General features: G+C 41.6%; 1 protein-coding gene across 3 annotated transcripts in view; it reads right to left on the bottom strand.

Annotated features, from left to right (window-relative positions):
• Window positions 1-11,843: 11,843 nt before the first annotated feature.
• Window positions 11,844-25,885, bottom strand: part of LOC124773559 (diphthine methyltransferase) — a 152,398-nt gene continuing 138,356 nt past the window's right edge. For all 3 annotated transcript variants that reach the window (XM_047249413.1, XM_047249414.1, XM_047249412.1), the window contains one exon: window positions 11,844-12,290. In XM_047249413.1, the coding sequence (XP_047105369.1) occupies window positions 11,942-12,290 (349 nt within the window). In that variant the 3' untranslated portion in view covers window positions 11,844-11,941. The remainder of the gene's footprint in view (window positions 12,291-25,885) is intronic.

The raw sequence follows: 25,885 nt of genomic DNA on the forward strand, positions 1-25,885 counted from the left end.
TGGAAATGAAATGTAAGAAGGAAGCACCATTGGACGAGGTGTTAGACAAGGTTGTTGCTTTTCCCCACTGTTGTTTAACATATACCTTGAAGAGATTATTGTGAAAAGCTTAGATGGGAAAGGAGGAATATGTATTGGCGGAAAGAGAATAGAATGTATAAGATTTGCTGATGACATGGTATTAGTGGCAGAAAGTGAGCGGACAGTGAATAACATGCTCAGAGATTTGAATGAAGCTTGTGTGGAATATGGGATGCAAATAAATACATAAGAAACAAAGAGTATGGTCATCAGTACAAGACGCAGACTGTCCAATATTAAAATAGGACAATCTACCATTAGCCAAGTAAGTGAATTTAAGTATCTTGGAAGCACAATAACTGAAGACTTGAGATGTCATCAGGAGGTGAAAACCCGAATTGCCATAGCGAAGGAGGCATTCAACAGAAAGAGGAGACTCTTATGTGGCAAATTAGATAAAGGACTAAGGAAAAGGCTTGGCAAATGTTTTGTCTGGAGTGTGGCACTATATGGGGCAGAGACATGGACACTGAGATGAAAGGATGAAAAAAAGGTTAGAAGCATTTGAGATGTGGATGTGGAGGAGAATGGAGAGAATAAGCTGGATGGAAAGAGTGAGTAATGAAAAGTATTGGAAAGGGTTGGTGAGAGAAGATGTCTGCTGAAGGTTGTAAGAGAAAGGAAAAAGAACTGTTTGGGACATTCATTGAGAAGGGAGTGCTTGCTAGTAGATGCTTTGGAAGGATTGGTTTGTGGGAGAAGACTGAGAGGAAGAAGGAGATACAAGATGATAGATGACATAAAGGGAAGAGGAAACTATGCAGACCTGAAGAAGATGGCAGAAGACTGGACAGCCTGAAGAACTACCATGTGAAAACCTGCCTTTAGGCAGAACATTGATGATGATGATGATGATGATGATGATGATGATGATGATGATGACTACAAAGCACTACAACCCAGCAGTATTCCCAACATCATACAAGATGCTTGAATGTCTAACAAAATACACAATCCATTATGTAACAACAAATTCTCACTTGCTAAGTACAAAGTCTGCATTATCCCAGCACTGTAAATATACCATATCATCAAATGTACAAATGCGTATTACTATTCTCATTATTCTGACTGATATTCTGATTGACTATCTTCCACTTTTTTAACAAGAAGCACGTAAATGCTTGACTATACAAACAAAACACTAATGCTACAAACAAAATCATCAACACTCTATGGTCAAGGGCACCTCTGCCAAGCCTAATGCTGTACAATAAAAGCAAGACAGCACCCGTAAATAGAGATCAGCAGCTTTTGTATGCTGTCTCTCAATAAGCTGATTAAAAAAAAATGTATCGGAAATGGGTATTCAGCACAGTTTTTACATTATATTAGACATGCTATTGTGAAGTTAGCAAACAAAACTGTGTATAATGGAAATTACAGGTTAGAACACCAACAATTATGAGAGGCTAGATCACTACTTACGACAAAAATGATACACTGAGCTGCAGGTGAGCACAATTGAGACACTGCTATGCACTAAGCTTTCAGCCAAAGACTTCTTCAGAATGGACACACACACAACATTCACACAAGCAGCCGCACCTCGTGCACATACGATCACTATCTCTGGCCACTCTGACCAGACAGTGGTTTTCACGCTGAACGAACGCAGCCATCAGGAGTGGGGCATGGGAGCTGAAGGGTTAACAGCGTGCAGGTGGTCGGAGAGAAAAGAGTTGTCTGGTGGATACGCAGGGATGAGAAGGCGGCACGATGAGGCTGCCAGGGGCAGCACTGGGAGGCTGTGAGGGAGCAGGTGGGGAATGGAGAGTGGAAAAGGAGAGGGGTGAGGGGGTGGGGGGAAGACTGTTGGGTGCACTGGCAGAGAGTGGAGCACAATGAGGGTGAAGGAACGTGAATCGGGAGGAGGTTATAGGACAGAGGGGGTGGAAACTGTCTGGCGGAGGACACGGAAACAGTGGGTTCCCACAGGCTGAGTCCAGGATTATTTTGGAAACGGAGAATGTTTTGTAAGTGTAACTTCTGTACGAGCAGTTCAGAAAAGCTGGTGGGGTGGAGGGGAGGATCCAGATGGCCCAGGTTGTGAAACAGAAATTAAAATCGAGATGATTATGTTCAGCTGCATGTTGTGCCACAAGGTGATCCACTTTGCTGTTGGCCACAGCTGGGCAGTGACCATTCATCCAGGTGAACAAATGGTTGACTGTCATATCAACATAAAAAGCTATTCAATGGTTGCAGCAAAGTTGGTATATATGACATGGCTGCTTTCATAGCTGGTCCGGCCTCTGATGCAGTAGGGTAAGCCTGTGACAAGAATTCCACTTTACAAGTCTGGGAAGCATCTTGGGTAGGACATCCCTCATTTCAAGTGATGATCGTAGATCATCAAAGCCCTCACAAAGGATGTGTTTCAGTTGTTCCAGACTGAGGTGGTATTGGGTGATGATGGTGGCTCTCCTTTGTAGGTGGTTCTTGGTGGGGGGGGGGGGGGGGCAGTAGGAGGATTGAGGGTGTGTGGGGATATGGCATGGGAACTCTGTTTGTGGTCTAGGCCCATGGGATACTGGCTGTCTGTGAAAACCTTTGTGAGATCTTCAACATACTGGGCAAGGGAGTTCTTGTCACTGCAGATATGCCATTCCTGGTTGGCCAAGCTGTATGGGAAGGTTTTTTTGGTACGGAAGGGATGGCACTTGTGTTGAAATTCAGGTACTGTTGAGATTAATGTGGACAGAACCATAAGAGAGGATGGGGTCAACATCCAGGGGGATGGCACGCTGAGTTGAGGAGGAACAGATGAAGCAGGTGGGAGACTGTAGCAGTTTAACCTGCTTTTATTTCTTCATTTGTTTGTCCTCGGTTTCAACGTACTGCGTCGCTACACTGGCTGAAAAATGGGGTTTGTAATTTGGATACTGGCTACTGTAAATAATGTAGCTGACATATGCACACTTGCATTGGACTGCCTTTTACTTTCACTGTTTACACAACCCCCCAATAATACAGCTATATATGTATGGCCAGTGCACTATTGTTTAAACTTTCCATAAGCCTCATTAACAGTTTACAGACGAAGCTCCACATACTGCTACAATAGTTTACTATTGAACATCTATGACCAGTAAAACCCAACCACAAAGTTCACAGTTCTCGAAGAATAATACACTGTCATTGTTTTTATGCACGGCCTAATTGTTTAACACTTATTTTGCTGTAAAGTTGATACATTGTTGTCATTCTAAGCAACACATGTTCCTCGTCTGAAACTCGACTGTGGACTGACTGTCTCTTGGCCAAAAACCAGGCCCTTATATATCCTCACAGTAATAGATACTGAAACCACACATTGTTTAAAGTTAAATTTACAGAAATTACGGTTAAAACTTAACTCATTAAATTAACTGAATACAACGAAACATTGGTTCCTTTTAACAGTTTCTTCTACTACAAGGATTAGGCCGAATTATTTGTTTAAATCATGAAATTAACAAATATAGTTACTTAAACAATACTTTTGACAAAACTATAATTACTTTGGAATTAATTAAGGGCTGGTTTTTCTAACATGTTTTCGTATAGAGCCAAATAAATCCTTTAAGAATACTATTAGTTCGTCTTCCAAATGTTTATAGTTAGTACAGAATTTATATTTGTTTATACGTCAACAACAGAATTTAAGTTACAAAACAATTACTGATTTCACCCTATAACAAAAGATTCTAACTAGGAATAGTCAAAATAAATTAGAAAATCAATTACATACATAAACTAAGCACAAAATTAAATCTCTTTAAAAACTGAGGGACAACCTTTCTCTTATACAATACTGGCCATTAAAATTGCTACACCACGAAGATGACGTGCTACAGACGCGAAATTTAACTGACAGGAAGAAGATGCTGTGATATGCAAATGATTAGCTTTCCAGAGCATTCACACAAGGTTGGCGCCCTTGGCGACACCTACAACATGCTGACATGAGGAAAGTTTCCAACCGATTTCTCATACACAAACAGCAGTTGACCGGTGTTCCTGGTGAAACGTTGTTGTGATGCCTCATGTAAGGAGGAGAAATGCGTACCATCATGTTTCCAACTTTGATAAAAGTCGGATTGTAGCCTATCGCGATTGCAGTTTATCATATTGCGACGTTGCTGCTCGCGTTGGTCGAGGTCCATTGACTGTTAGCAGAATATGGAATCAGTAGGTTCAGGAGGGTAATACGGAATGCCATGCTGGATCCCAACGGCCTCGTATCACTAGCAGTCGAGATGACAGCCATCTTATCCACATGGCTGTAGCAGATCGTGCAGCCACGTCTCGATCCCTGAGTCAACAGATGGGGACCTTTGCAAGACAACAACCATTTGCATGAACAGTTCGATGACGTTTGCAGCAGCAAGGACTATCAGCTCGGAGACTATGGCTGTGGTTACCCTTGATGCTGCATCACAGAGAGGAGCACCTGCGATAGTGTACTCAACGACGAACCTGGGTGCACGAATGACAAAACGTCATTTATCCAGATGAATGCAGGCTCTGTTTACAGCATCGTGATGGCCGCATCCGTGATTGGCGTCATCGCGGTGAATGCACATTGGAAGCGTGTATTCATCATCGCCACACTGGCGTATCACCTGGTGTGATGGTATGGGGTGCCATTGGTTACCCGGTACACATCTCGGTCACCTCTTGTTTGCATTGACAGCACTTTGAACAGTGGATGTTACATTTCAGATGTGGTACGACCCATGACTCTGCCCTTCATTTGATCCCTGCAAGACCCTACATTTCAGCAGGATAATGCACGACCGCCTGTTGCAGGTCCTGTACAGGTCTTTATGGATACAGAAAATGTTCGACTGCTGCCCTGGCCAGCACATTCTCCAGGTCTCTCACCAACTGAAAATGTCTGGTCAATGGTGGCCGAGCAACTGGCTCGTAACAATACGCCAGTCACTACTCTTGATGAACTGTGGTATCGTGTTGAAGCTGCATGGGCAGCTGTACCTGTACACGCCATCCAAGCTCTGTTTGACTGAATGCCCAGGCGTATGAAGGCCGTTATTATGGCCAGAGGCGGTTGTTCTGGGTACTGATTTCTCAGGATCTATGCACCCAAATTGCATGTAAATGTAATCACATGTCAGTTCTAGTATAATATATTTGTGCAATGAATACCTGTTTATCATCTGCATTTCTTCTTGGTGTAGCAATTTTAATGCCTGGTAGTGTATGAAAATGCAAATTATATTCACGTATGCTAATGGTAAATAGTTAAAAGTAACAAAACGAATTTAAGGAGGCATGTAAGCTCTACCATCTGAGCTACCCAAGCACGACTCACGCCTCGTCCTCACAGCTTTACTTCTGCCAGTACCTCATCTCCTAACTTCCAAACTTTACAGAAGCTCTCCTGTGAACCTTGCAGAACTAGCACGCCTGAAAGAAAGGATATTGCGGAGACACGGCTTAGCCACAGCCTGAGGGATGTGTCCGGAATGAGATTGTCACTCTGCAGCGGAGTGTGTGTTGATATGAAAATTTGGCTTTGTTGTGAGACTGGTACAAGACATGTTCAATAAGCTTTACACTGTCTTCTGACGCAAGGTGAAATCGAGAAACAGATCAAAGATCATGTTGTGCATTTTGTACTGTCAATTCAGCAACATTTGTAATCAAAACACTGAATGTGGGTGTTCCATATAATCTCACAGCCAAAAATTGCACAGATTAAGATCAGGTGATCTGGATGGCCAGGCTGCAGTGAAATGACTTTGCAGCAGCAGCTTCACTGGCTGCGCAATGTGCGTAGGAATGCCATCTTTGCGTAAAAATGATCCTACCCACATATTCACACTATTGAAGAGTTGGGATGATGTTGGTGCATAAAAGACTCTCACAGAGTTGACCAGTGACATTGCAGGTCACAGGACCCATGTCCTTGAAAAAATATGGTGCTACGACAAACGATTTCATCAACCCACATCACACAGTTACCTTTGTGTAATGAAGTGGTAATGGCTGACGTGTAAGCAGATTTTCCATTGCCCATATTCTGTAATTCTGTGACGGACACATTGTGGAAATGGAATTGTTCCATTGCCACTCATTGTCCAGTTCCATGTAAGCTAGAAATTCTGGAGGTCAGCACAAAGCAACTGCTGAATGTGGGTAATATTGTACGAATAGCAATGAAGGGTTTCATAGAAGTTTATGCACCATACTCACAGCTATTTCCAAAGTTATGGTGATTCCCTGTGCACTGCATGCATGTACAACGCCACTCGACCCCTTCTACAATGTTGTGGCAACATCTTCCATTGAAGTTGGATCAGTTGTTTCCCTCCCTGTCACAGTGCACTTCAAACAAACCTTTCTTTTCGAATTTTGTAATCATTTTCTCGATACCCTTGATAGATATTGGACCAAAGCTTTTTTTCATACCCTTGAGTTTTCAGAACATCTGCAGAGCTTTACCAGTGGTGTGTTGTTCTTTAATGAGACAGTCATGTTGAGCATCTCGGATGCAAACTGAGGAACATTTTACATTTTCTGCTGCTTTCAGCATCATCTAGTGGTAGAATTTTCATTAAGTTTTGTTTGTTTCCATTATGTTTCTCTCTTGTTTGGTAACATTCCATAACACACAAAAAAAAGTTCCATAAAACAGAGACTCTAAACTGAATACCTTAAAATCTATGAGCACTTGTTCTTCTTCGCTACTGTGAAACATTTCTTCTATTGACCAAGTGCTCAAAGCTCTTAATGTATGCATTTTAGAACCCAAGTTTAGCAGACTTTTTTGCTTTGAATTATCGTTCCTGTCATATCCCCGAATACTGACCATCCCTTCTGGGACACATTGCCTATAAAGATGATCATAATTTTTTAGTCATAATTTCTTGTTCTAGAATTTGATGTTATCATATTCTGTTCACTTGATGTGTAACAAATGTGCAATTACTAGCATCACTTTTGGCACTCGTGGGACCTGCCTGTGAGAGGCCAGCAAGCTAACAATAAGACATGTTTAGTACACCTACCACAAAAATGGAAGCAATCCGTGATGAACAATATCTAACTTTGAAATTTTGTTTTTGTCTCAACAAATTTTATCTGACACTTATGCAATGTTGCAGGGGCCTATGGAGAGTCCGTTCTTCCCTGCAGCACATCTGACAGATGGTTTAAATTGTTTAACAAAAGAAGGTGATCAGTTTCAAAGGAAGATGGACCTGGTGCTCCAGTTACTTCTCTTATGGGAGAAAACATCAGCACTGCTGCTGCAATCATGAAATAGGATTGACAAATAAACATATGAACACTTACAGAAATACTGAAAATTTCAATGGGTGCCACCAGAAGCTGACAATAGAAATTTGCACACGAGGCGTGTTTGTGTGTGGTTGGTTCCAAGCCTGTCAATTCCCATACAAACGGATATTCTTGTGCAGGGCTGCATACAGTTGAAGTTATGTTACAGGAAGATCCAGAGTTTCTTTCAAAGTGATGAAATCTTGTTACATAATTTTGATACTGACAGCAAACAGCAAAGCTCAGTGTGGAAATCACCTTCACCACCAGCTCCCCAAAAAAGCAAAAGCAACAGCTTCTTTAAGAAAAGTTACGGTCATTCATTTCTTGATACTCATGGAATGGTTTATCAGTATGTTGTACCTGTATACATGTCAAATCAATGTGAAATGCATCTCTCACTATCCCTATAGTCCATATTTTATCCCTGCATAATGTTTTTCTGTTTCCTAACCTGAAGAAACACATACATGGGAGGCATTTTCCGTCACCAAAAGCAGTAGTGAAGGCTGTGAGGGTGATTCTAAAGTGCCTTTAGAAAATGGTTCCAGGTTGGCAGAAATGGAGGGACAAGTAGAGCACATCTAAAGGAGCCTATTTTGTGGAGGACTATCAAAATTATAGGACTGAGTAGAGGAATGGTGTCACAAAAAAGATGGTCATTCTTTATTCAGCAAACTTGATATTATTATTGCTGAAATTATGTTGTCTTCATAACTGTTACTTATTTATTCACTCAGTTTCTAATTGCGTTAGTGACAAACAAGTGGTACAATTTCTTAACTTGTGATATTAGGGGCAAATGTGTAAATGGACTGACTGTGGGATGAAGTTCGAGACATTTTGACTCTCTATACAGTGAAATCTGTGTTGGTGTGAAGTTGCACCAAAATGACTATTTACGTTGGTGTGTAGAATGTACGAGTCAGGCAACATACCATCTGACTTTCGGGAAAATGTCATCCACACAATTCGAAAGACTACAAGAGCTGACAGGTGTGAGAATTATTGCACACTCAGTTTAGCAGCTCATGCATCCAAGTTACTGACAACAATAATATACAGAAGAATGGAAAAGAAAATAGAGGATGTGTTAGATGACAATCCATTTGGCTTTACGGAAGGCAAGGGCACCAGAGAGCCAATTCTGACATCGACTAAAAGAAAATCAAAACACTTTCATAGGATTCGCCAACTTAGCAAAAGCATACAACAATGTAAAATGGTGCAAGATGTTCAAAATTCTGAGAAAAAGTTACAGAGAGTAAGCTATAAGCTTAGCTATTGAGAGGTGGCTAATATACAATATGTACAGGAGCCAAGAGGGAATAATAAGAGTGGAGAATCAAAAATGAAATGTTCAGATTAAAAAGGGTGTAAGACAGGGATGTAGTCTTTTGCCCCTACTGTTCAATCTGTACATCGACAAAGTGACGTTAGAAATAAAAGTTCAGGAATGGAATTAAAACTCGAGGTGAAAGGACATCAGTGGTACAATTTGCTTGATGACATTGCTATCCTGAGTGAAAGTGAAGAAGAATTACAGGATATGCTGAATGGAATTGACAGTCTAATGAGTACAGAATACGGATTGAGAGTAAATCGAAGAAAGACAAAAGTAATCAGAAGTAGCAGAAATGAGAAAAGCGAGGAACTTAACATCAGGATCAATACTCGCAAAGTAGATGAAGTTAAGGAATTCTGCTACTTAGACAGCAAAATAATCAATTATGGACAGAGCAAGGAGGACATCAAAAGCAGACTAGCACTGGCAAAAAGGGCATTCATGGCCAAGAGAAGTCTACTAATGTCAAACATAGGCCTCAATTTGAAGAAGAAATTCCGAGAATATACGTTTGGAGCACAGAATTGTGTGGCAGTGAAATATGGTCTGCGGGAAAACTGGAAAAGAATTGAAGCATCTGAGATGCGCTGCTGTAGATGAATGTTGAAAATTATGTGGTCTGATAAAGTGACGAATGAGGAGGTTCTGGACAGAATCAGGGAGGAAAGGAATATGTGGAAAACACTGACAAGGAGAAGGGACAGGACGATAGGACACCTGTTAAGACACCAGGAAATGACTTTCACGGTATTAGAGGGAGCTATAGAGGGCAAAAACTACAGAGGATGACAGAGACTGGAATACATCCAGCAGATAATTGAGGACGTAGGTCGCAAGTGCTATTCTGAGATGAAGAAATTGGCACAGGAGACGAATTCGTGGCAGGCCGCATCAAACCAGTCAGAGGACTGATGGTTAAAAAAATAGTGTATTACAACTCATTTCCATAGTGTGGTGTGAACAATGTGACTAAGTGGATAAAACTGCTTCACTAATGGAAGACCAGCAAGCTCCAACATTTCACAGTACAAAGAGGACTGAGTGAAATCCGTGTAGGTGTGATCGTCCCAGAAGAACACTCTCCTGTCTTGAGGTGTCAGTCAGTCACTCGAAGGAACACTAGGTACTGTGTGCCGAGTGGGTAGTGAAATAATTCGACTGTTACTCTGTCTGACTGTCAGAATTAGAATTTGGTGTGCTGCCAAGTGCCATGTAGGCAACTGGACAGTATGTGCACTAGTAGTTTTGGATGCAGATAACACACAGCACTACCGTGAGAGCTGCAGCGTAACGTATCTGAAGGTGCACTGACGTCAGACAGCTACTGACACGTTTCTTTGTCCACAGTACACGTATTCACAGTTGCGAATATGAACCACCTCCAGCTGTATGTTAAAATGATGACTACAAAAATTTGTGGTGGACTGAGGTCCAAACCCGAATTGACTGCTTTATGCAAGTAGTCGCCTTAACTGCTTCGGCTATCTGTGCACCAATCGTGACCGGACTCAAAACTTCCATACGTCATCATCCTCATATCACGACATGCGCTCTTACATTTATGTATATTCCTGTTCGTGAAGGACATAATTTATTGAGAGTTGAGAGCACGGTATTGTCAAATAAAGATAAAATAGCAGTGCCCGTGTAATTAAGTAGTACGACACAATGATCATTCAGATACGCATGCACCCACGCATGCCTGCATATTTGCAACAAAGGCACTGCTATTTCATCTTTACTTGCCACTACCGGGCACTTGCCTCTCAATAAACATTTACTTACTTGGCAGGAATATCCGTAATCTACAAGTTTAGGTTGTGACACGGGGGTGGTGACATACGTAAGTTTCGGTCTGGCTGTGATCTGTGGACAGACATTTGAAACAGTTAAGGTGACTGTTGGTGTAAAGGAGAAAAATTGGGTCCAAGTCTATGCCTGGCTCAAATTTTAATTGTGCTCATTCTGATATACAGCCTTAGCAGGCTCATATTTGCAACTGCAGATTCATTTCCTGTATTTGTTGATGGCTGTAGTCAACTACAGTGCCTGTTCTTTCAGACATGCATGCAGGTCTGAAGGAACACTGCGTTGTACTTCTTAATAATCCACACATTGCTGTTTTGTCTTCAACTTTTCCTATGTCTTGAGTGAGAGCTGAGGACCAAAAGATGTATTCAACGAGTTTGCTTTTATGAATGACACACATATTCTCCCCTCTGAATATGGAGATAATTAAACACACATACACACACACACTCTACTAGAACATTCGTACTATAATTGAGAATTGAAATATCTCTCTTTTCTCTCACCCCCCCCCCCCCCCCCCCCCCACTCTCCCCTGTACCACTGCAGTTATGAATACTTCCTCCCAGGAAGATCTGTATTTTTTATAAAGAAAATTCTGTTGTACAATTTTCCTGTTTCATGCATGGTATACTGCTTGTCTGCTGGCTGGAAGCTGGGTCACAATCTTGCTATACACCACTCAGCTGTTGAATCTGATGTTCCTGTTACTAGGCAACCCATCAAATGCAGGCGACCTGAGAAAATCAGAATGTAATCTCTAATTTGAATGAGAGAGATCAAAAAACTGTAAAAACAAAATTTGAATCTGTTCTCGGAATCATGTAACGGTATCTTAACACACGGATCAAAATTGAACATGAGTTTCATATGAAAGCATAATACCAACCCAACTGCCCTGTTATTTGTATGGTCATATTACAAGTATGTGGTGGCTGAATGAATACCGATGAATATTCCCACATTTAGTTATTCAGCTATGTATACTATAACTACATGCACTTGTCACATCACTCCTCATTTATTGTGTAAAGCCATGGTGTAGCCTGTAGAACAAATGATGTCATATGAACACTACTATTATATATTATATTGTATGTGTAATATCGTGTTTAGCACCTGAAAGAAGAGATTGGATGTGGCATTCTCATGACACTTTTTTGACAAAAAACTGTGGAGTTTAAGTAAGTCACACGAATGAAATTTTTTTCACGCAGAATAACTTGCACTGTTAGAAAAACTCGTGCAGTGCATACACTGTTAGGGAGATACCAACTTTATTATCAATATCCACCAAATTATATTATTAATCATCATTTCATTACATGCTAAATTATTTATTTATTGTTATATGTATTTTTGTTTCATTGCACAATAAAGTGTATCTCTCATTTCACTCAGCTACAGCTATCAGCAGTTTTAGCTTACACAGTCATCTTTGTAAAATCTAACAGCAGAAACACACAACATGTGGTCATAGAAGGAACATGTGCTGATGAGGAATGAGTCATCCTGCTTTGGAGATGGTGCATGGCACCAGTCAGCTCCGTAGGCAATGCTAGTGTGCTCCCCCTCGTACTCGCCGAGCAGTTGCAGGCAGCCCCGTTTAGACTGAACTAACCGAAAACCGCCATAGATACAAGCAGCAACGATGTGCTCCCCTGTATAGGGATCCCATTTGACACGCCAGATTCCACCACCCAGTGGAAGTGATGAGATAGGTTGCCGTGTGTTACGTGTGTCCCACAGCCTCAGTGTCTCATCGTAGCTATGCATACAAAAGAAGTCGAGATTTCAACTGGTGGAAAGTCCATGATGAGATAACAACAACAACAGAATAAGGAGGCGCTGAGTCAAAAACAGTCACAATGAAAAGAATAATAGAAATATTTAAGCTTTCAGAAAAAAGTCCTTCCTCAGAGGTACAACTAACACACATGGCTACTGTTGTTGTTGCCTGTAAGCTTAAATATTTATAATATTAGTTTCATTGTGTCTGTCTGACACTCAAAAACTGTAATTTGATACATACAATAGATAATAGCTCCGGTATACTGGACTGATATAAAAGAAAAACAACTAACGGCCAGAGCAATTCAAAGGATGAAAATATAGTTATTTAAGTGTATTCTAAGATAACATATATTAAAACATCCTCCAAATCAAATTATTTACAAATCCTTTTAATGTATGAAAACTACATTAATTAATTTTCATTAATAAATTTTATTTCTCAAACTCTTTGAGTATAAAAAACCATCAATTAAAAACTGGAGAGGAATTGTGCCATATGCAAGACACAGTTTTACAGTTTTAGTTTCACCCAGACATATTTCAGCACTTTTGTGCTACTTTCAGTATGTTTATTTGTCTATTTTCTTCCTCATGTCAAGCTACTACTTGTATATACTGGTTGTTTCAAATGCACTATTCAGTCTACTGTTTGTCGTTGTGTTTGTTTTAGTGTTTCTTCTATTGCTTGTGTAAAGTTAAGGGGGTAGGACGTCAAACGGGCTGACTTGGAGCAGGAGAGGCACTACGGGACATTTTAATATCCACTGTCTATACTTTTACAAATAAATCCATACAATTATGTCAGCACGACCAGAAAGGATCCAGGATTCACACCCATAGCAGTGGAAGTTCAAAAACATAACAAAATAAATATTTTTACTTGTGAAATTTCATCATTTTTTCACTTACTATCAGCTGCATTTGTTGCTGTAGGTACACTTTTCTTCATAAGGAAGTGAGATGTTTCTATGAATTTTGCACAGCATACAAAATATACTTACAGGTGTATGAAACTCTAGAATTATTAAAAATTGTAGTAAAAATTTAGATAATTAGCAATAAAATTTGAGATTTTTTCCAACATGAAGTTTAAAATGTAACATCTCATTCATTTTTTCATAAATTAACTAAATTCTAGAGTTTCATACCCTGGTAAGTACAGTTTGTATGCTGTGTAAAATTCATCGAAGAATCTCTCTTACTTATGAAAAAATATGTACCTATAGTAACAAATGCAGCCAATAGTAAGTGAAAAAAATGATGAAATTTCACATATTTTGTTATGGTTTTGAACTTCCAACACTATGAGTGCGAATTCTGAATCCTTCCTAGTGTTGCTGACAAAGTTTTATGACTTCATATGTAAAAGTATAGACAGTGGAAATTAAAATGTCCTATGGTGCCTCTCCTGGTCCAAATCGGCCCGTTTGACGTCCTACCCCCCTTAATTCAATTGTTTCTTTTGCTGTTGTCATTACACATGCATTTTGTATAATTTGTTAGCCAAGCACAGAGTTGTTATAAGAACAACATGTGAAGTGGTGGCAGAAACTGTGCTTGGCTAACAAATCATACAAATCTACATGTAACAACAACAGCAAGAGAATTGAGCATGTTAACTTGACACTTCATATTCAATTAATAGCTTCATGTGAGAAAGAAAATGCACAAATAGGCCTAAAACTAATGAAGATAGCACAAAAAGTGATAAAACCTGTTTGGATGAAAACAAAACAATAAAACAACATCTTGCATAATAAAGAATTCCTCTCCAGTTTTTCTTAGCAGACCCAGAAATGAGAACTACAACAGCTCTATTATTTAAAAATTACATCATGCTTTTGCCACTGAAAAATTTTCAGTTCTGGATTATTTTATCAAAATAGTCAATTTATTAATCCTGTAATGATTAACTTTCACTGAGTACTCTTCTTCAATTCAATAATCAATGCAAAAATTTTAATTTTGAAATGAAGTGTAAAAGTGTAGTAATGAGCTCAGAAGCAGCCTGACAAGGTTCAACCTACAGTTTTTTCAGAAAACTATTAAAAACCAGCTTGCAATGCATGTTAAAGAACTTCTTACTCCTACATTGTAGGGAGGGAGATATTAGAGCTGTTACAGTTCTATATCTACACACAGTATTAAGCAAAGAATCTAGAAATGTACTTAAGCTTATACTGTTCGATTACAGTGACAAGACTATACTGATTACATTGCACACTGAGGCATTTAAAGAATCATTCTTCCCACGCTCCATGTGTGACTGTGTCGGAACAAACACAGTGAAATAAGTAATTCTGAATATGAAAAATGCAGGAACAAGTCAAGCTGAATTTTAACGTTAACAGTGCATTACACTATGTCGTTAAGGTAATGCCACAGACTATACAAGAGATCTACGGCATTCTGTGCAGTACATTTTGGCGCACACACTTTCACATAAAAATATATATTGTTCATATATACCCAAGAGACTGAAACAGGAAGAAACACTAACATGCAGTGCAATGTTGAGTGCCATCTTCTGTTCACTTCAAAGAGGTTTGGAGAATATGTATGTAGATGTAGATGAAGTGTAAAACAGCTGCAGAGTTGTCACAAACATGAATTTGTGAAAGGAATGTGAATATTGTTTCCATGTGTTGGGTTGTACTACAGCCTTTGTGATGACTGATGCTGGTAATTTTTAGCATTGCACTGACTGACACTATTGCCACTCACAGGACATCATATTGAAGCTTCCAGCTGATTTGGTAATTGCACAGCAATGATTACTGTTAAATGCCAGACGTAATTTGCGGTGGTGATGTTAGGATCAGATTAGAATGTTGGTTTATAGTCATGTGTCTCAAATTTGTGAGAAGAGCCATCAGATTCAGTAAGTGTTTTAGCTTTAGTCCAAGTATCTCCACCAGCTTTATTGCTCCGAAGACTGTGGACAATAGCATGCACAAGCTAACAAGTTCAGAAACAGTTTTACAAGCAACCCAAGGTTTTAAGGAACATTGTTAATAAAAGCAACAAACTGTATTACTATACTGTAGTTAGAGAGCAAGGAGGGGGGGGGGGGGGGAGAGGGGGAGGGAGGAACGAGAATTCTTATGGTTCTTGCTGACTAACAGGCTTTAAGTCATGTGTAGCCACTGATTTCAGCTACAATTTAGGCATTTTTTGGGAGATATTTTGGAAAGGATGATGTGTGTCTAGAGTATGGAGTGTAGGTAACTGTTTGGGTCATATCCTACATTATACCATTAAGGTTGACAGCCAGCACATCACAGTGAATGCACCTCATGTCAGAATGAAGATGATGCTCCAGGAAATAACTTTTCCACAGATACACTTCATATTTTTATTCCTTTGTCACAACTTATTTCAAGATTTAAGCCACTTTATCAAGTTCTCATGCTTGTTGAAGCCAGACATAAGTTGTCATAACAGTATATAGGATTACAGGAGTCAGATCACATCTAACACAGCTGTTGACCTGTGAGGTAGCTCATTTTAGATGTGATCTGGCCTTTCCGATGTGACGTGTACTTTGGTTTTATTCTAGGAGATGCTGTTTACACCACCAACAGACATTAGTTTGAGAAACACAACACTTAAGTAGATTTCAAAAACCACTATGTTAATATGACATAATAGTTCATCTGGTTATGATGCTGTTTGCAGCAGAATATTCAAATGTATATATGGAAACAGTAACTGTTCTTGAAAGAACAGATACAGTTGATGACCATGCAGCTTTTCCCTGGAATAAATGATGATTAACTGAAACCCTCAGCTGCCGACAGGTGTCGTTGATTTACCTCGATGTGGACAGCTGAAAATGTGTGCCCCGACCGGGACTCGAACCTGGGATCTCCTGCTTACATGGCAGATGCTCTATCCATCTGTAATGAGTGGATGGGCGAATATCTATAAAGTGCATTACATATGTAGAATTGTGGACAGTTGGGAATGTGGGTCTCACGGGAAGCGTGCAAGGGATAAGTCCCTGCAGTCGTGCTATTCATCTGTGTCCTCGGTGGCTCATATGGATAGAGTATCTGCCATGTAAGAAGGAGACCCCGCGTTCGAGTCCCGGTCGGGGCACACATTTTCAGCTGCCCACATCGAGGTACATCAACAACACCTGTCGGCAGCTGAGGGTTTCAGTTAATCATCATTTATTCCAGGGAAAAGCTGCACGGTCATCCACAGTATCTGTTGTTTCGAGAACAGTTACTGTTTCCATATATACAGTTAAAGGCTACCCAGCCATTGACCTTCGTCTGTGCGAATGTGCACAGGTTGCCCAAACTCTTATGGGAATCGCCAAAGTGTGCGCAAGTAATGAGTGGATGGGCAAATATCTATAAAGTGCATTACATATGTAGAATTGTGAACAGTTGGGAATGTGGGTCTCATGGGAAGCGTGCAAGGGATAAGTCCCTGAAGTCGCGCTATTCATCTGTGTCCTCCGTGGCTCAGATGGACAGAGTGTCTGCCATGTAAGCAGGAGATCCTGGGTTCGAGTCCCGGTCAGGGCACACATTTTCAGCTGTCCACATCGAGGTAAATCAACAACACCTGTCGGCAGCTGAGGGTTTCAGTTAATCATCGAATATTAAAATGTTGCGCTGACGTGATAGGGCTAGCTTGACAATTAACTTTGTAATTTGTCAGTGACTCAAGGGATATTTCCTGAATGATTTAACATATGTGGTAGTGAATTCACATACAAAAACTGGGATAAGAAATTCACCCCTTCCAGAATTATGAATTTCACTTTTGTTGAAAATAAGGACTTCAATACACTACTGAGTCATTTTCCATAGCATAAATTTCTAACTGCAAATTTGGCTTACTAAGTCTAGATTTTTAATGACCAGTTCCAGGCAGTACAGGCTATCTTTAGATCTGATTATCTGAAAACTCACCACAGCAACTGTTATCAACTCACTCTGGCTTTTTTAGAACACTTTCTATAAAGGAGCCCCATATGGTCTCATAAATGAAAGCATGGCAGATCCAAACAACAAAACAATTTCCCCTTTGGCACTGTCAATGTCACCATTCACTACTGTACTTTAAATGTAAACTTAAGTCCTATAGTACAGTCAGTTTAATCTTTAGAGCTGTCAGCCAAGCTTAAAGGCATCTTTAATGCTGTCAGCCAAATTTAAACTGTATATTTCAATTATGCTCTTGTTCATTTGAAGAGTGAAACTAGTAAATAAAAAATACAAAGTGCGACTTGCAGCTGCTTTAAAAAATTTAAAACGAGATATACTCCTTAATGATTTTGTTGCTAATACAAAAAATCAGTTTCAGGCAAATTGTGATACTGTTGTTGTTGGTACATTATGTGAACTTCCCAAGGCCTCTGTGTGGACCTTAAAATTCTACTTGGAAAAATAAAATATTACGGTACTATTGGCTCCCTTCTTGTATCAATGAAGTTTCACCTTCACATCAGAAAGCAAAGAGTAACTTTAACAGACTTCCATTCATTCACTTTATTTGTGGTGATACGTAGCTCCCCAGAGAAGTGAGAAGTAACCAAACATCCTTTTTGCCATTGAATCATACTCATGAATGAAAACTATAAAATAAGATGTTCCAAGTAAGAGCACAGATATTTTCTGGTACAGTTAGTTTTATTTGCATGTGGTGACTGATTCTGAGGGACAACACATGTCCTATTTACATTTATTTATGCTGGCCGCTGTGGCCGAGTGGTTCTAGGTGCTTCAGTCCAGGACCGTGCTGCTGCTACAGTCACAGGTTCGAATTGTGCCTCGTGCATGGATGTCCTTAGGTTAGTTAGGTTTAAGTAGTTCTAAGTCTAGGGGACTTATGACCTCAGATGTTAAGTCCCATAGTGCTTAGAGCCATTTGAACCATTTGAACATTTATTTACATTTTCTTTGCATGGAGCCATCACAATGATGGCTTCTGCAATGTCAGAAATAACAGTATGACAATAATCACGCTTAGAAAACATGTTATATACTGTAATTGTTGCATCTTGTAACTATTTTATAATTTTATTACATTAAAGCTGATACACAACTGATTTATGTTACAACCAGTGTCATAAAATTCGTTTAATGAATATAAACTTCTTTCCATCAGAAAATATTTTTATTTTGTGTAAAATCATTCCACATATAGTTTCTTAGAGAGTTTAGTAGTTTGTTAAACAAAATCAAACCACTTCTGTAAGTGATCCTATCTGCTATTTTTTAATGTTGTTCTTTTCTGGAATTAGTTATATTTTGTCCTTGTGTTGCTCTCATGCAGAATCTCAGACATAAAACTTGGCTGCCACAGAGACCATGTCACACTCATTCATGTAAGGTGGCCAATATAACTGGCCATCCCTCAGAATCTAAGTTTAAGCATATGCACAATCTAGCAACACTGTAGGATGTGGAAGTGTACAAAGGAAGTGCTGTCTTTCTTTGTGAGCCATTACAGAGCTGTACCCACTCACGGTCTAATGGTGCCAACATGGTAGGTCAAGTATGTTCGATCGGAGGGCTAGGTGTCCTCAGTGAAAAAAAACTCTGAACTTGTACAAGTGTCATGTAGCATCCTCTCAGACCTACTGACAAAAGCAAAAATAAACAAAATGAGAAAAAAAAGTAGATAAAAATTCACAAATTTGAAACCCCTCTGTGCCTCCCCACTCCCCGTTTTTTAATTGAATTTCAGATGTCTGTTAAAGTTATGTCTGTTGGAACCTCAAAGATAATTTGATTCACTGTCTAAACCACCAGACTTTCAGAAACAATTCTGCCAAACAGCTTGTGGTTGTGTCAAAATTAGAACACTTCATGCTCGAGAGTTTCCTTGCCCTACAGCAGCCATTGTCCACACATGACCCATCGCCTAACTCCAAGTGCCGTCTGATCAGGTGAAAGTGATGCGGCACTATGGGTGTATTATCTGTTATTTTCTTATTTGCAGTTGTTGCATCTATCTTGCAGTTCCATAATGTGTCATGCATGACTGAAATTTATGAACATTGTTCAAGTGTTGTAAAATAGACTCACAAGTGAAAAAATTCCTCACATTTAGATGTTTTATTTGGTATCAGGTTAATAGAGGGGTGAAGGCAACAAAGGCAGCTCAGAACCTGTGAGGTAAGTGCTTTTGGGAAAACACCTCAGAAAAGGATTTTCTTGTTTCAAGAAAGATCATTCTGACATTCAGGAAGTGTTGGTAACAGACATAGCCTATATGATGAACTGTGACCATTTCAACGTCATGTGATATTTGCTCCATGTTTCCCTTAATGTAATTAGTAAAATATCAAAAAGCTCATTTTGCTGTAAGACAAGTCCTTAAATAAGAATCTGCGAGTGGTAGTAATGCACAAAAGGAAACAGCCTCATACATGGCAATGTACAGTCATAAAATTGCATACGCTGAAGCTGATACAGTCCATCCAAAGATAATGTGAGATGTGGCAGACCGACAACGACAGCTACAAGTTGGGGGAATACCGATGTTGAAGTGGTTCACATTGGGTGGAAAAGTGGCAATGGTGGACCCTCTGCGTCCAGTGAGAGAGACGACTGATGTCTGTTCGACGACGTAGTGCCTATCTGTTTGTTAGCTGCTGTCAAATAAGATAAATTTCTCTGTTTCCTGGAAGTGCAAGAAGTGTGAAGAGGAGGCTTTTATGTCAAAGAGCTGCTAATGAGTAATGCTCAACTGTGTATCAGATGATTCACCGTACGGCTTCTGTGGAAGGGGATATTCACTCTGACTGGAGCAGAGTCATATTTTCCAACTAGAAAATATTTGCTGTCATTACTGATGCCCCTGTCTAGCTAAGATATCAATAAATTGATTGTATAGAGTACTGTAAATGCAAATGTTTCAGATAAAACTGTCTGTACATTATTGTGGTGCAGAACACTCATTATAAAATCTGTTTCCCCTGTTTTATAGTTAACCTGTTTCATTTTGCATTTGTCAAATAAATGAATTTGTGAGTGGGTTTCTTAACAGCTAACTGGTTTTAATATTACTAGGTGTATCAACCATGGAGAGAGCGCTTCAATCTGAATTATCTCACGGAAAGTGAGATAAGTGGACGTTTTCCTGTTGGTATTTGGGGTTACATCTCAGCTTGGTGAGCAGGGTGGCTGTGGAAAATTCAGGGAAACCTGAATGGAAAAGTCTATGTTAATATCCCAGAATACATATTGAAGGCAAGTGTTGAGTTGATGTATCTTCAACAACACATCCATTTCCTGCAGACCAATAGCAAAAAGCATAAAGTTTTTTATGATTTTCAAATATTCATCCATCCATTTCCTAAGTACTACAATTTGTTGAAGTAACCATCCTACTGTGTTATCTGGTATTTTCCTGATGTCCCCAGTATTTATAGTTGGTCGGTTGGTTGACTTGGGGGATAGGACCGAACAGCGAAGTCATTAGTCCCATGATCATGGATGGTAGAGGAAAGAACAGGAGATTGAGGGGGGGGGGGGGAGGGGGGTGAAGTGGAAACAGGGAGAGCATGGGTGCTCCAGAAATGCTACATACAGAGGGGGGGGGGGGGGGGCACCGGCACCACCACTGACCTGTAGGGAAAAGGGGGGAGGACCTGACTGGTGTGGAGGCAAGGTTAATGTCTCCGTAACCAACGCCTATGCTAACTGAGGAACTAATTTCAGAGGAAGATTCGAGGACTTATACCTGAGAGTACAAAACACTTTCATGAAGAAAATTGAGAACAGACGTAACCGTGCAGGGCTCATCCACTAACAACTGAGACAAGAAGGATGGGAGGGCATATTTAGTGCAAAGGGCCAAAAGCCACGGGTAGTCCAACAAAATTTGGATTACTGTGAGTGCAGCCCCACAACTACAAAGAGTGGGCAGGGGAGGGGGTGAAGGTTGGTTCATTGCACAGTAAAAAGACCATGGGTAAATCTAGTATGGCCAATACAAAGATGGCAGAGGATGGTAGATTACCATCAGGAGAGGCAGAGGTAAGAAAGCCAACATGACGGGAGTCTCCTTGATGGCACGAAGTTTATTAGACAGAGAGGTAACCTCCCAACAGTCAGTCCATGAGTGAGCAAAAAGGGATTTGATGTAAAGCCTTAAATCTGGCCCCAGAGGGTTCGTGGAGAATGGGAGAGAGGTGGTCAGATCGGCAATTTCAGTGACTGGGATATCTACAGGGCCAGGAACCCAAAGGAAATCAACCAAACAAGCAGCATCACCGAGATCAGCGACAAGGTTGTGGGTGGCCAAGACTGAGGGGTGGCAGGAAAACTATCGGGTGATAGTCATAAGGCCACTCACTGAGTCTGTTCATAATAAAACTTGGGTGAGGAAGGACTGTTTAGCAAAACACAGGGCCCAATGATGGTCATCAGTTCCTCAGTAAACACCCCACATGTGGCAGGCAAGAGATGGTGCTCCATGCCAGCAGAGGAGATGAAGGCATACCCTACATGAGCAATGGATTTACAGCCACTGATGTAAAAATCAATGGCATGCTGAAACTCCTGTAAAAGCATTCAGAATGCACAATGGGACACCATTGGTGTGATGGGGGCTTTCAGTCTTTGGAAAGGATCCATTGGAATCCGTGACAGAGGTACTAACAGATAGGGGGGGGGGGGCAGCCGGGAGAATGGGGGGAAGAGGATAAGGAGGGGAGACAGAAGGCATGGTGGAGAGAAGGAGAGAAGTGAGGCAGAGCACAATCGATAAACCCACCCATGGGTGAGCAGTAGGTGGGCAATGACCCAGAGCTAAGAAAAGAATAGAATAGGAAAGGTGAGCAGGAGAAGAGTGGATAGTGATGGCATAGGAAACCAGGAGCTGGGACTGCCAAATGGAAAGAAGGATCCTAGTGTCAACCAGAAAACTATTGACAGGGCTGGTGCAAAAGGCACCGGTGGCTAAATGGGTATCACGATGGTGAACCAGGTCCGAGAGGAACAATGTGAAAGGGGCACCTGATCCATAAACCTTACAGCCATAGTTCATATGGAACAGAACCAATGCCAGTAAAGGCAGAGAAGGGTTGAACAATCCACAAGGAAGTGAAGGACACAGAGTTTATGAAAACAGCCAACCTTCAGATGGTGGATATGGGCCAACCAGGTAAGTTTGTTGTCAAAAAGAAGACCCAAGAAACAGAACTGGGGGACCACAGTCAGATTTGGGAATCGAGGTACAGCTCCAAATCCAGTGACAGAAGTGCACCAGCCTCAATTTAAAGGGAAAGAACTGAAAAACATGCGGGAGTGTCCATGTGGAAGCGCACCAGATGACACCCTGGAGCTGTCGTTCTGCAGAGGCCACTGAGTGGGAGGTAGTCCAAACACAGAAATCATCCACATAGGAAGCACAGGTGACCAACAGTATGACAGAGGCCACAAGTCCATTAATAGCAATTAGAAAAAGGACACATAACACAGAGCCCTGTGGAATGCCATTCTCCTGGATCCCCCGTTATCTGAAAACATTGCCGACTGGACTTTGAATGATCGGTGGGACAGGAACTGGCAAATAAAAATTGATGGGGCCACGAAGACCCCACTTGTGGAGCATAAGAAGGATATGTTGGCATCAAGCTGTGTTGTAGGCCTTACAAAGATCGCAGAAAACAGTGACGAGATCGTGCCACTGAGAAGAGGCCTGTTGAACTGCAGTTTCAAATTGAAGCAGATGATCAACTGTAGATCATACCTCCCAAAAGTCGCTCTGGTAAGGGGGTAAAAGGTCCCGAAATTCAAGGACCGATGTGAGCAAACGAGCTACCATCTGTTTGAATAACTTACAGGAAACATTGGTCAGGCTGAAGGGCTGGTAACTATCAAGGGACAATGGATCCTTGTCATGCTTAAGAGCAGGAACAACAATACTGTCTCTCCACTGAGAGGGGAAAAGGCATTGGAGCCAAATATGGTAAAATGTCTTGAGAAGATTTATTTATTATTTAGGAGGACTGAGGTGTTGAAGCAATTGGTTAGGGATGGAATCAGGGCCAGGAGCTGAAATGTGGGAAGAGTTTGCCAGAAGTAGTTCCCATTCAGTAAAAGGTTCATTATAGGATTCTGCCTGTTAAGGGATAAAACAGAAGCAGGAAGCTTCAGATGGATAGGAGGACGATGCCGATAACATCACAAAATGGGTCGCGAAATGTTCCGTGAGAACTGATGGATCAGTACAAATGTCACTTGGAAGGGCAAGGCCTGGAACAGATGACTGCTGCTGACAACCTTGCAGGGTGCGGAGTGTAACCCACACCCTTGATGAAGGGGCAGAAGAATCTAGAGAGGAGACAAAGTGTTCCAAACACATCCATTTGCTCTTCTGGATTAAATAACAGGGGCTTTGATGTGAAAACGTTTGAAGGTAATATGACTGGCAGAGGACAGGTGTCACTTAAGATGTTGCATGACGCAACGACGATCACAGACAGGAATGGCAATAGCCGTGCTCCACCGCAAAACTGGCTGACACCGAACGGGGCTTGGACAGTGGGGAATGGCAATGCAGCCAGCACGGATTATCAGATCACAGATGAGTTCATTAATGCAACCTGACAAAGACGGTGGAAACACAACATGTGTGTTATACAGAGGCCAATCAGCACGACGGAAAGCCGGGCGGGTAACCTGGTCATCAGGGGGTGAAAAGGGAACGAGAGAATCGACGGGAAGTGGTCACAAACATAGAGACCGTCGTGTGGCGACCAGTGTACAGATGGAAGAGGAGGAGCGGAAGAGAGGGAAAGAGCAATGGCAAAGAAAGTGCTCTATGCAGCACTAAAATGAATAGGGGAACCATTATTAAGAAGGCAAAAGTCAAACAGTAACAGCTTCCAATGTGGTACGAAGTGGGATCCACGTACTAAGAATATCCGTACAGACCAACGTGTAGACACCACCAGTAGCCCTCAAAGGGCCGACCTGGTTCTGACAGAAAGCACGAAACCCACGAAGGCACAGTGAGTGAGCATCATTAAAATGAGTTTCCCAGAGATCGACACACGCTGCCGAGTAAAAGGCAATAAGGGATTGCAGCTGTGGGAGGTGACGGTAATAGTCATTACAGTGCCATTGAATGATCTCGAAGTGTGTATCCAAACGGGTGGTGCATAGGTTGGAGCCAATCACGTCACCAGATCACCGCCGACGATGGGGTCACGTCCGTAAATCAGATGTCAGACTCAGGTTACGATGGGGGAGATGGTACCTCCGTGGGCACCGGGGTGGAGTCTTCTGTTTCTTCTTCTTCTCTTTTGGAGGTTGAGGAGCAAAGGGCACAAAGGGAGAGCAGGCTTCTGCAAGATCGAGAACCAAAACATAGCAGGTGACCTCGGGGTGCACAGACAGTGTGTCCCGTGGCCGACTTGTGGTAGACGTGGAGCCCCATCACAGGCAGACGCCGAAGGAGGGGGGCATTTCCTCAGCTGGGGAGGGGGAGTGGCACCCTGAGTGGAGGGCACGGGACCCGGAGGAGAGGGGGGAGAAGAGAGGGGGACAGGACTTGGGTAAGGAAGTGGTAGGAAGGGGAAAGGATGTAACAGAGGCAAACGTAGAAGACTTTGACACAGGGTGGAGTCGGTCATATTTTTGACAAGCCTAAGTACAAGATAGCTGATCCAGGGACTTATACCCCTGTATCTTCTTTTCTTTATTGTAAGCTGGGCAATCTGGTGAGCACGGACTCTGGCAGTCACGACAAATTACACACAAAGGTGGTGGAACACAGTAGCTTCCGTCACAGAGAGTGTATCTGCGTCACCACAAAGAGGGCCCCGCTATACAATGGAAACACGTATGCCCAAAAAACAAGCACCAAAAGCACCTCCTGTTTGGTGGCATGTACAGCTTCACATCACATTGGTAATATATAACCTTGACCTTCTCCCTTGAAAGCCAGAATAAAGGCGCCGGTATAGGTGCAGTTGTCTTTATGACCCTCCTGCACACTTCGAACAAAATGAATGCTGTGATTCTCCAGGATAGCCCAGAGTTCCTCATCAGTTTGAAGGATGAGATTCCTACGAAAAAGCACCCCCTGGACCATATTCGGAGACCAGTGTGAGGTAACAGACGTCGGGATGTCACCGAGACGATCACAAGTGTGAAGAGCTGCAAACTGTGCGGCTGAAGCAGTTTTGATCGACAGGGAGCCTGACCGCATCTTACTGAGAGACGCCACTTCACCATATTTGCCCTCAATGTTCTCCACAAAGAACAATTGCTTTACGGTAGTGATTATGTCTCCATCCATCGTAGTACAGACCGGATAGCAGGGAAAGTGTTTTATCCCGAGATGGTGAACCTGGCCCTCCTGCAAGGTGTGGCCAGGAAAGGAACGGCTGCGGGGTCACATGAAGCAGCGTTCAATGACGTGCTACCATTCGAAGAGATGGCCGTTTGAGAATGGCCAGATTTTTGCACTCTGATAGCTGCACACGCCATATGTGCCACAACTAGGGCCATCTGGCACAGCGGCCGTTGCTGGCATTCCGATGCTCAGGGATGACAAGCAACAACTATATGGCATACATAGGGAGACGAC

Source organism: Schistocerca piceifrons, chromosome 2, assembly GCF_021461385.2.
Source record: "Schistocerca piceifrons isolate TAMUIC-IGC-003096 chromosome 2, iqSchPice1.1, whole genome shotgun sequence".
Classification (NCBI taxonomy): domain Eukaryota; kingdom Metazoa; phylum Arthropoda; class Insecta; order Orthoptera; family Acrididae; genus Schistocerca; species Schistocerca piceifrons.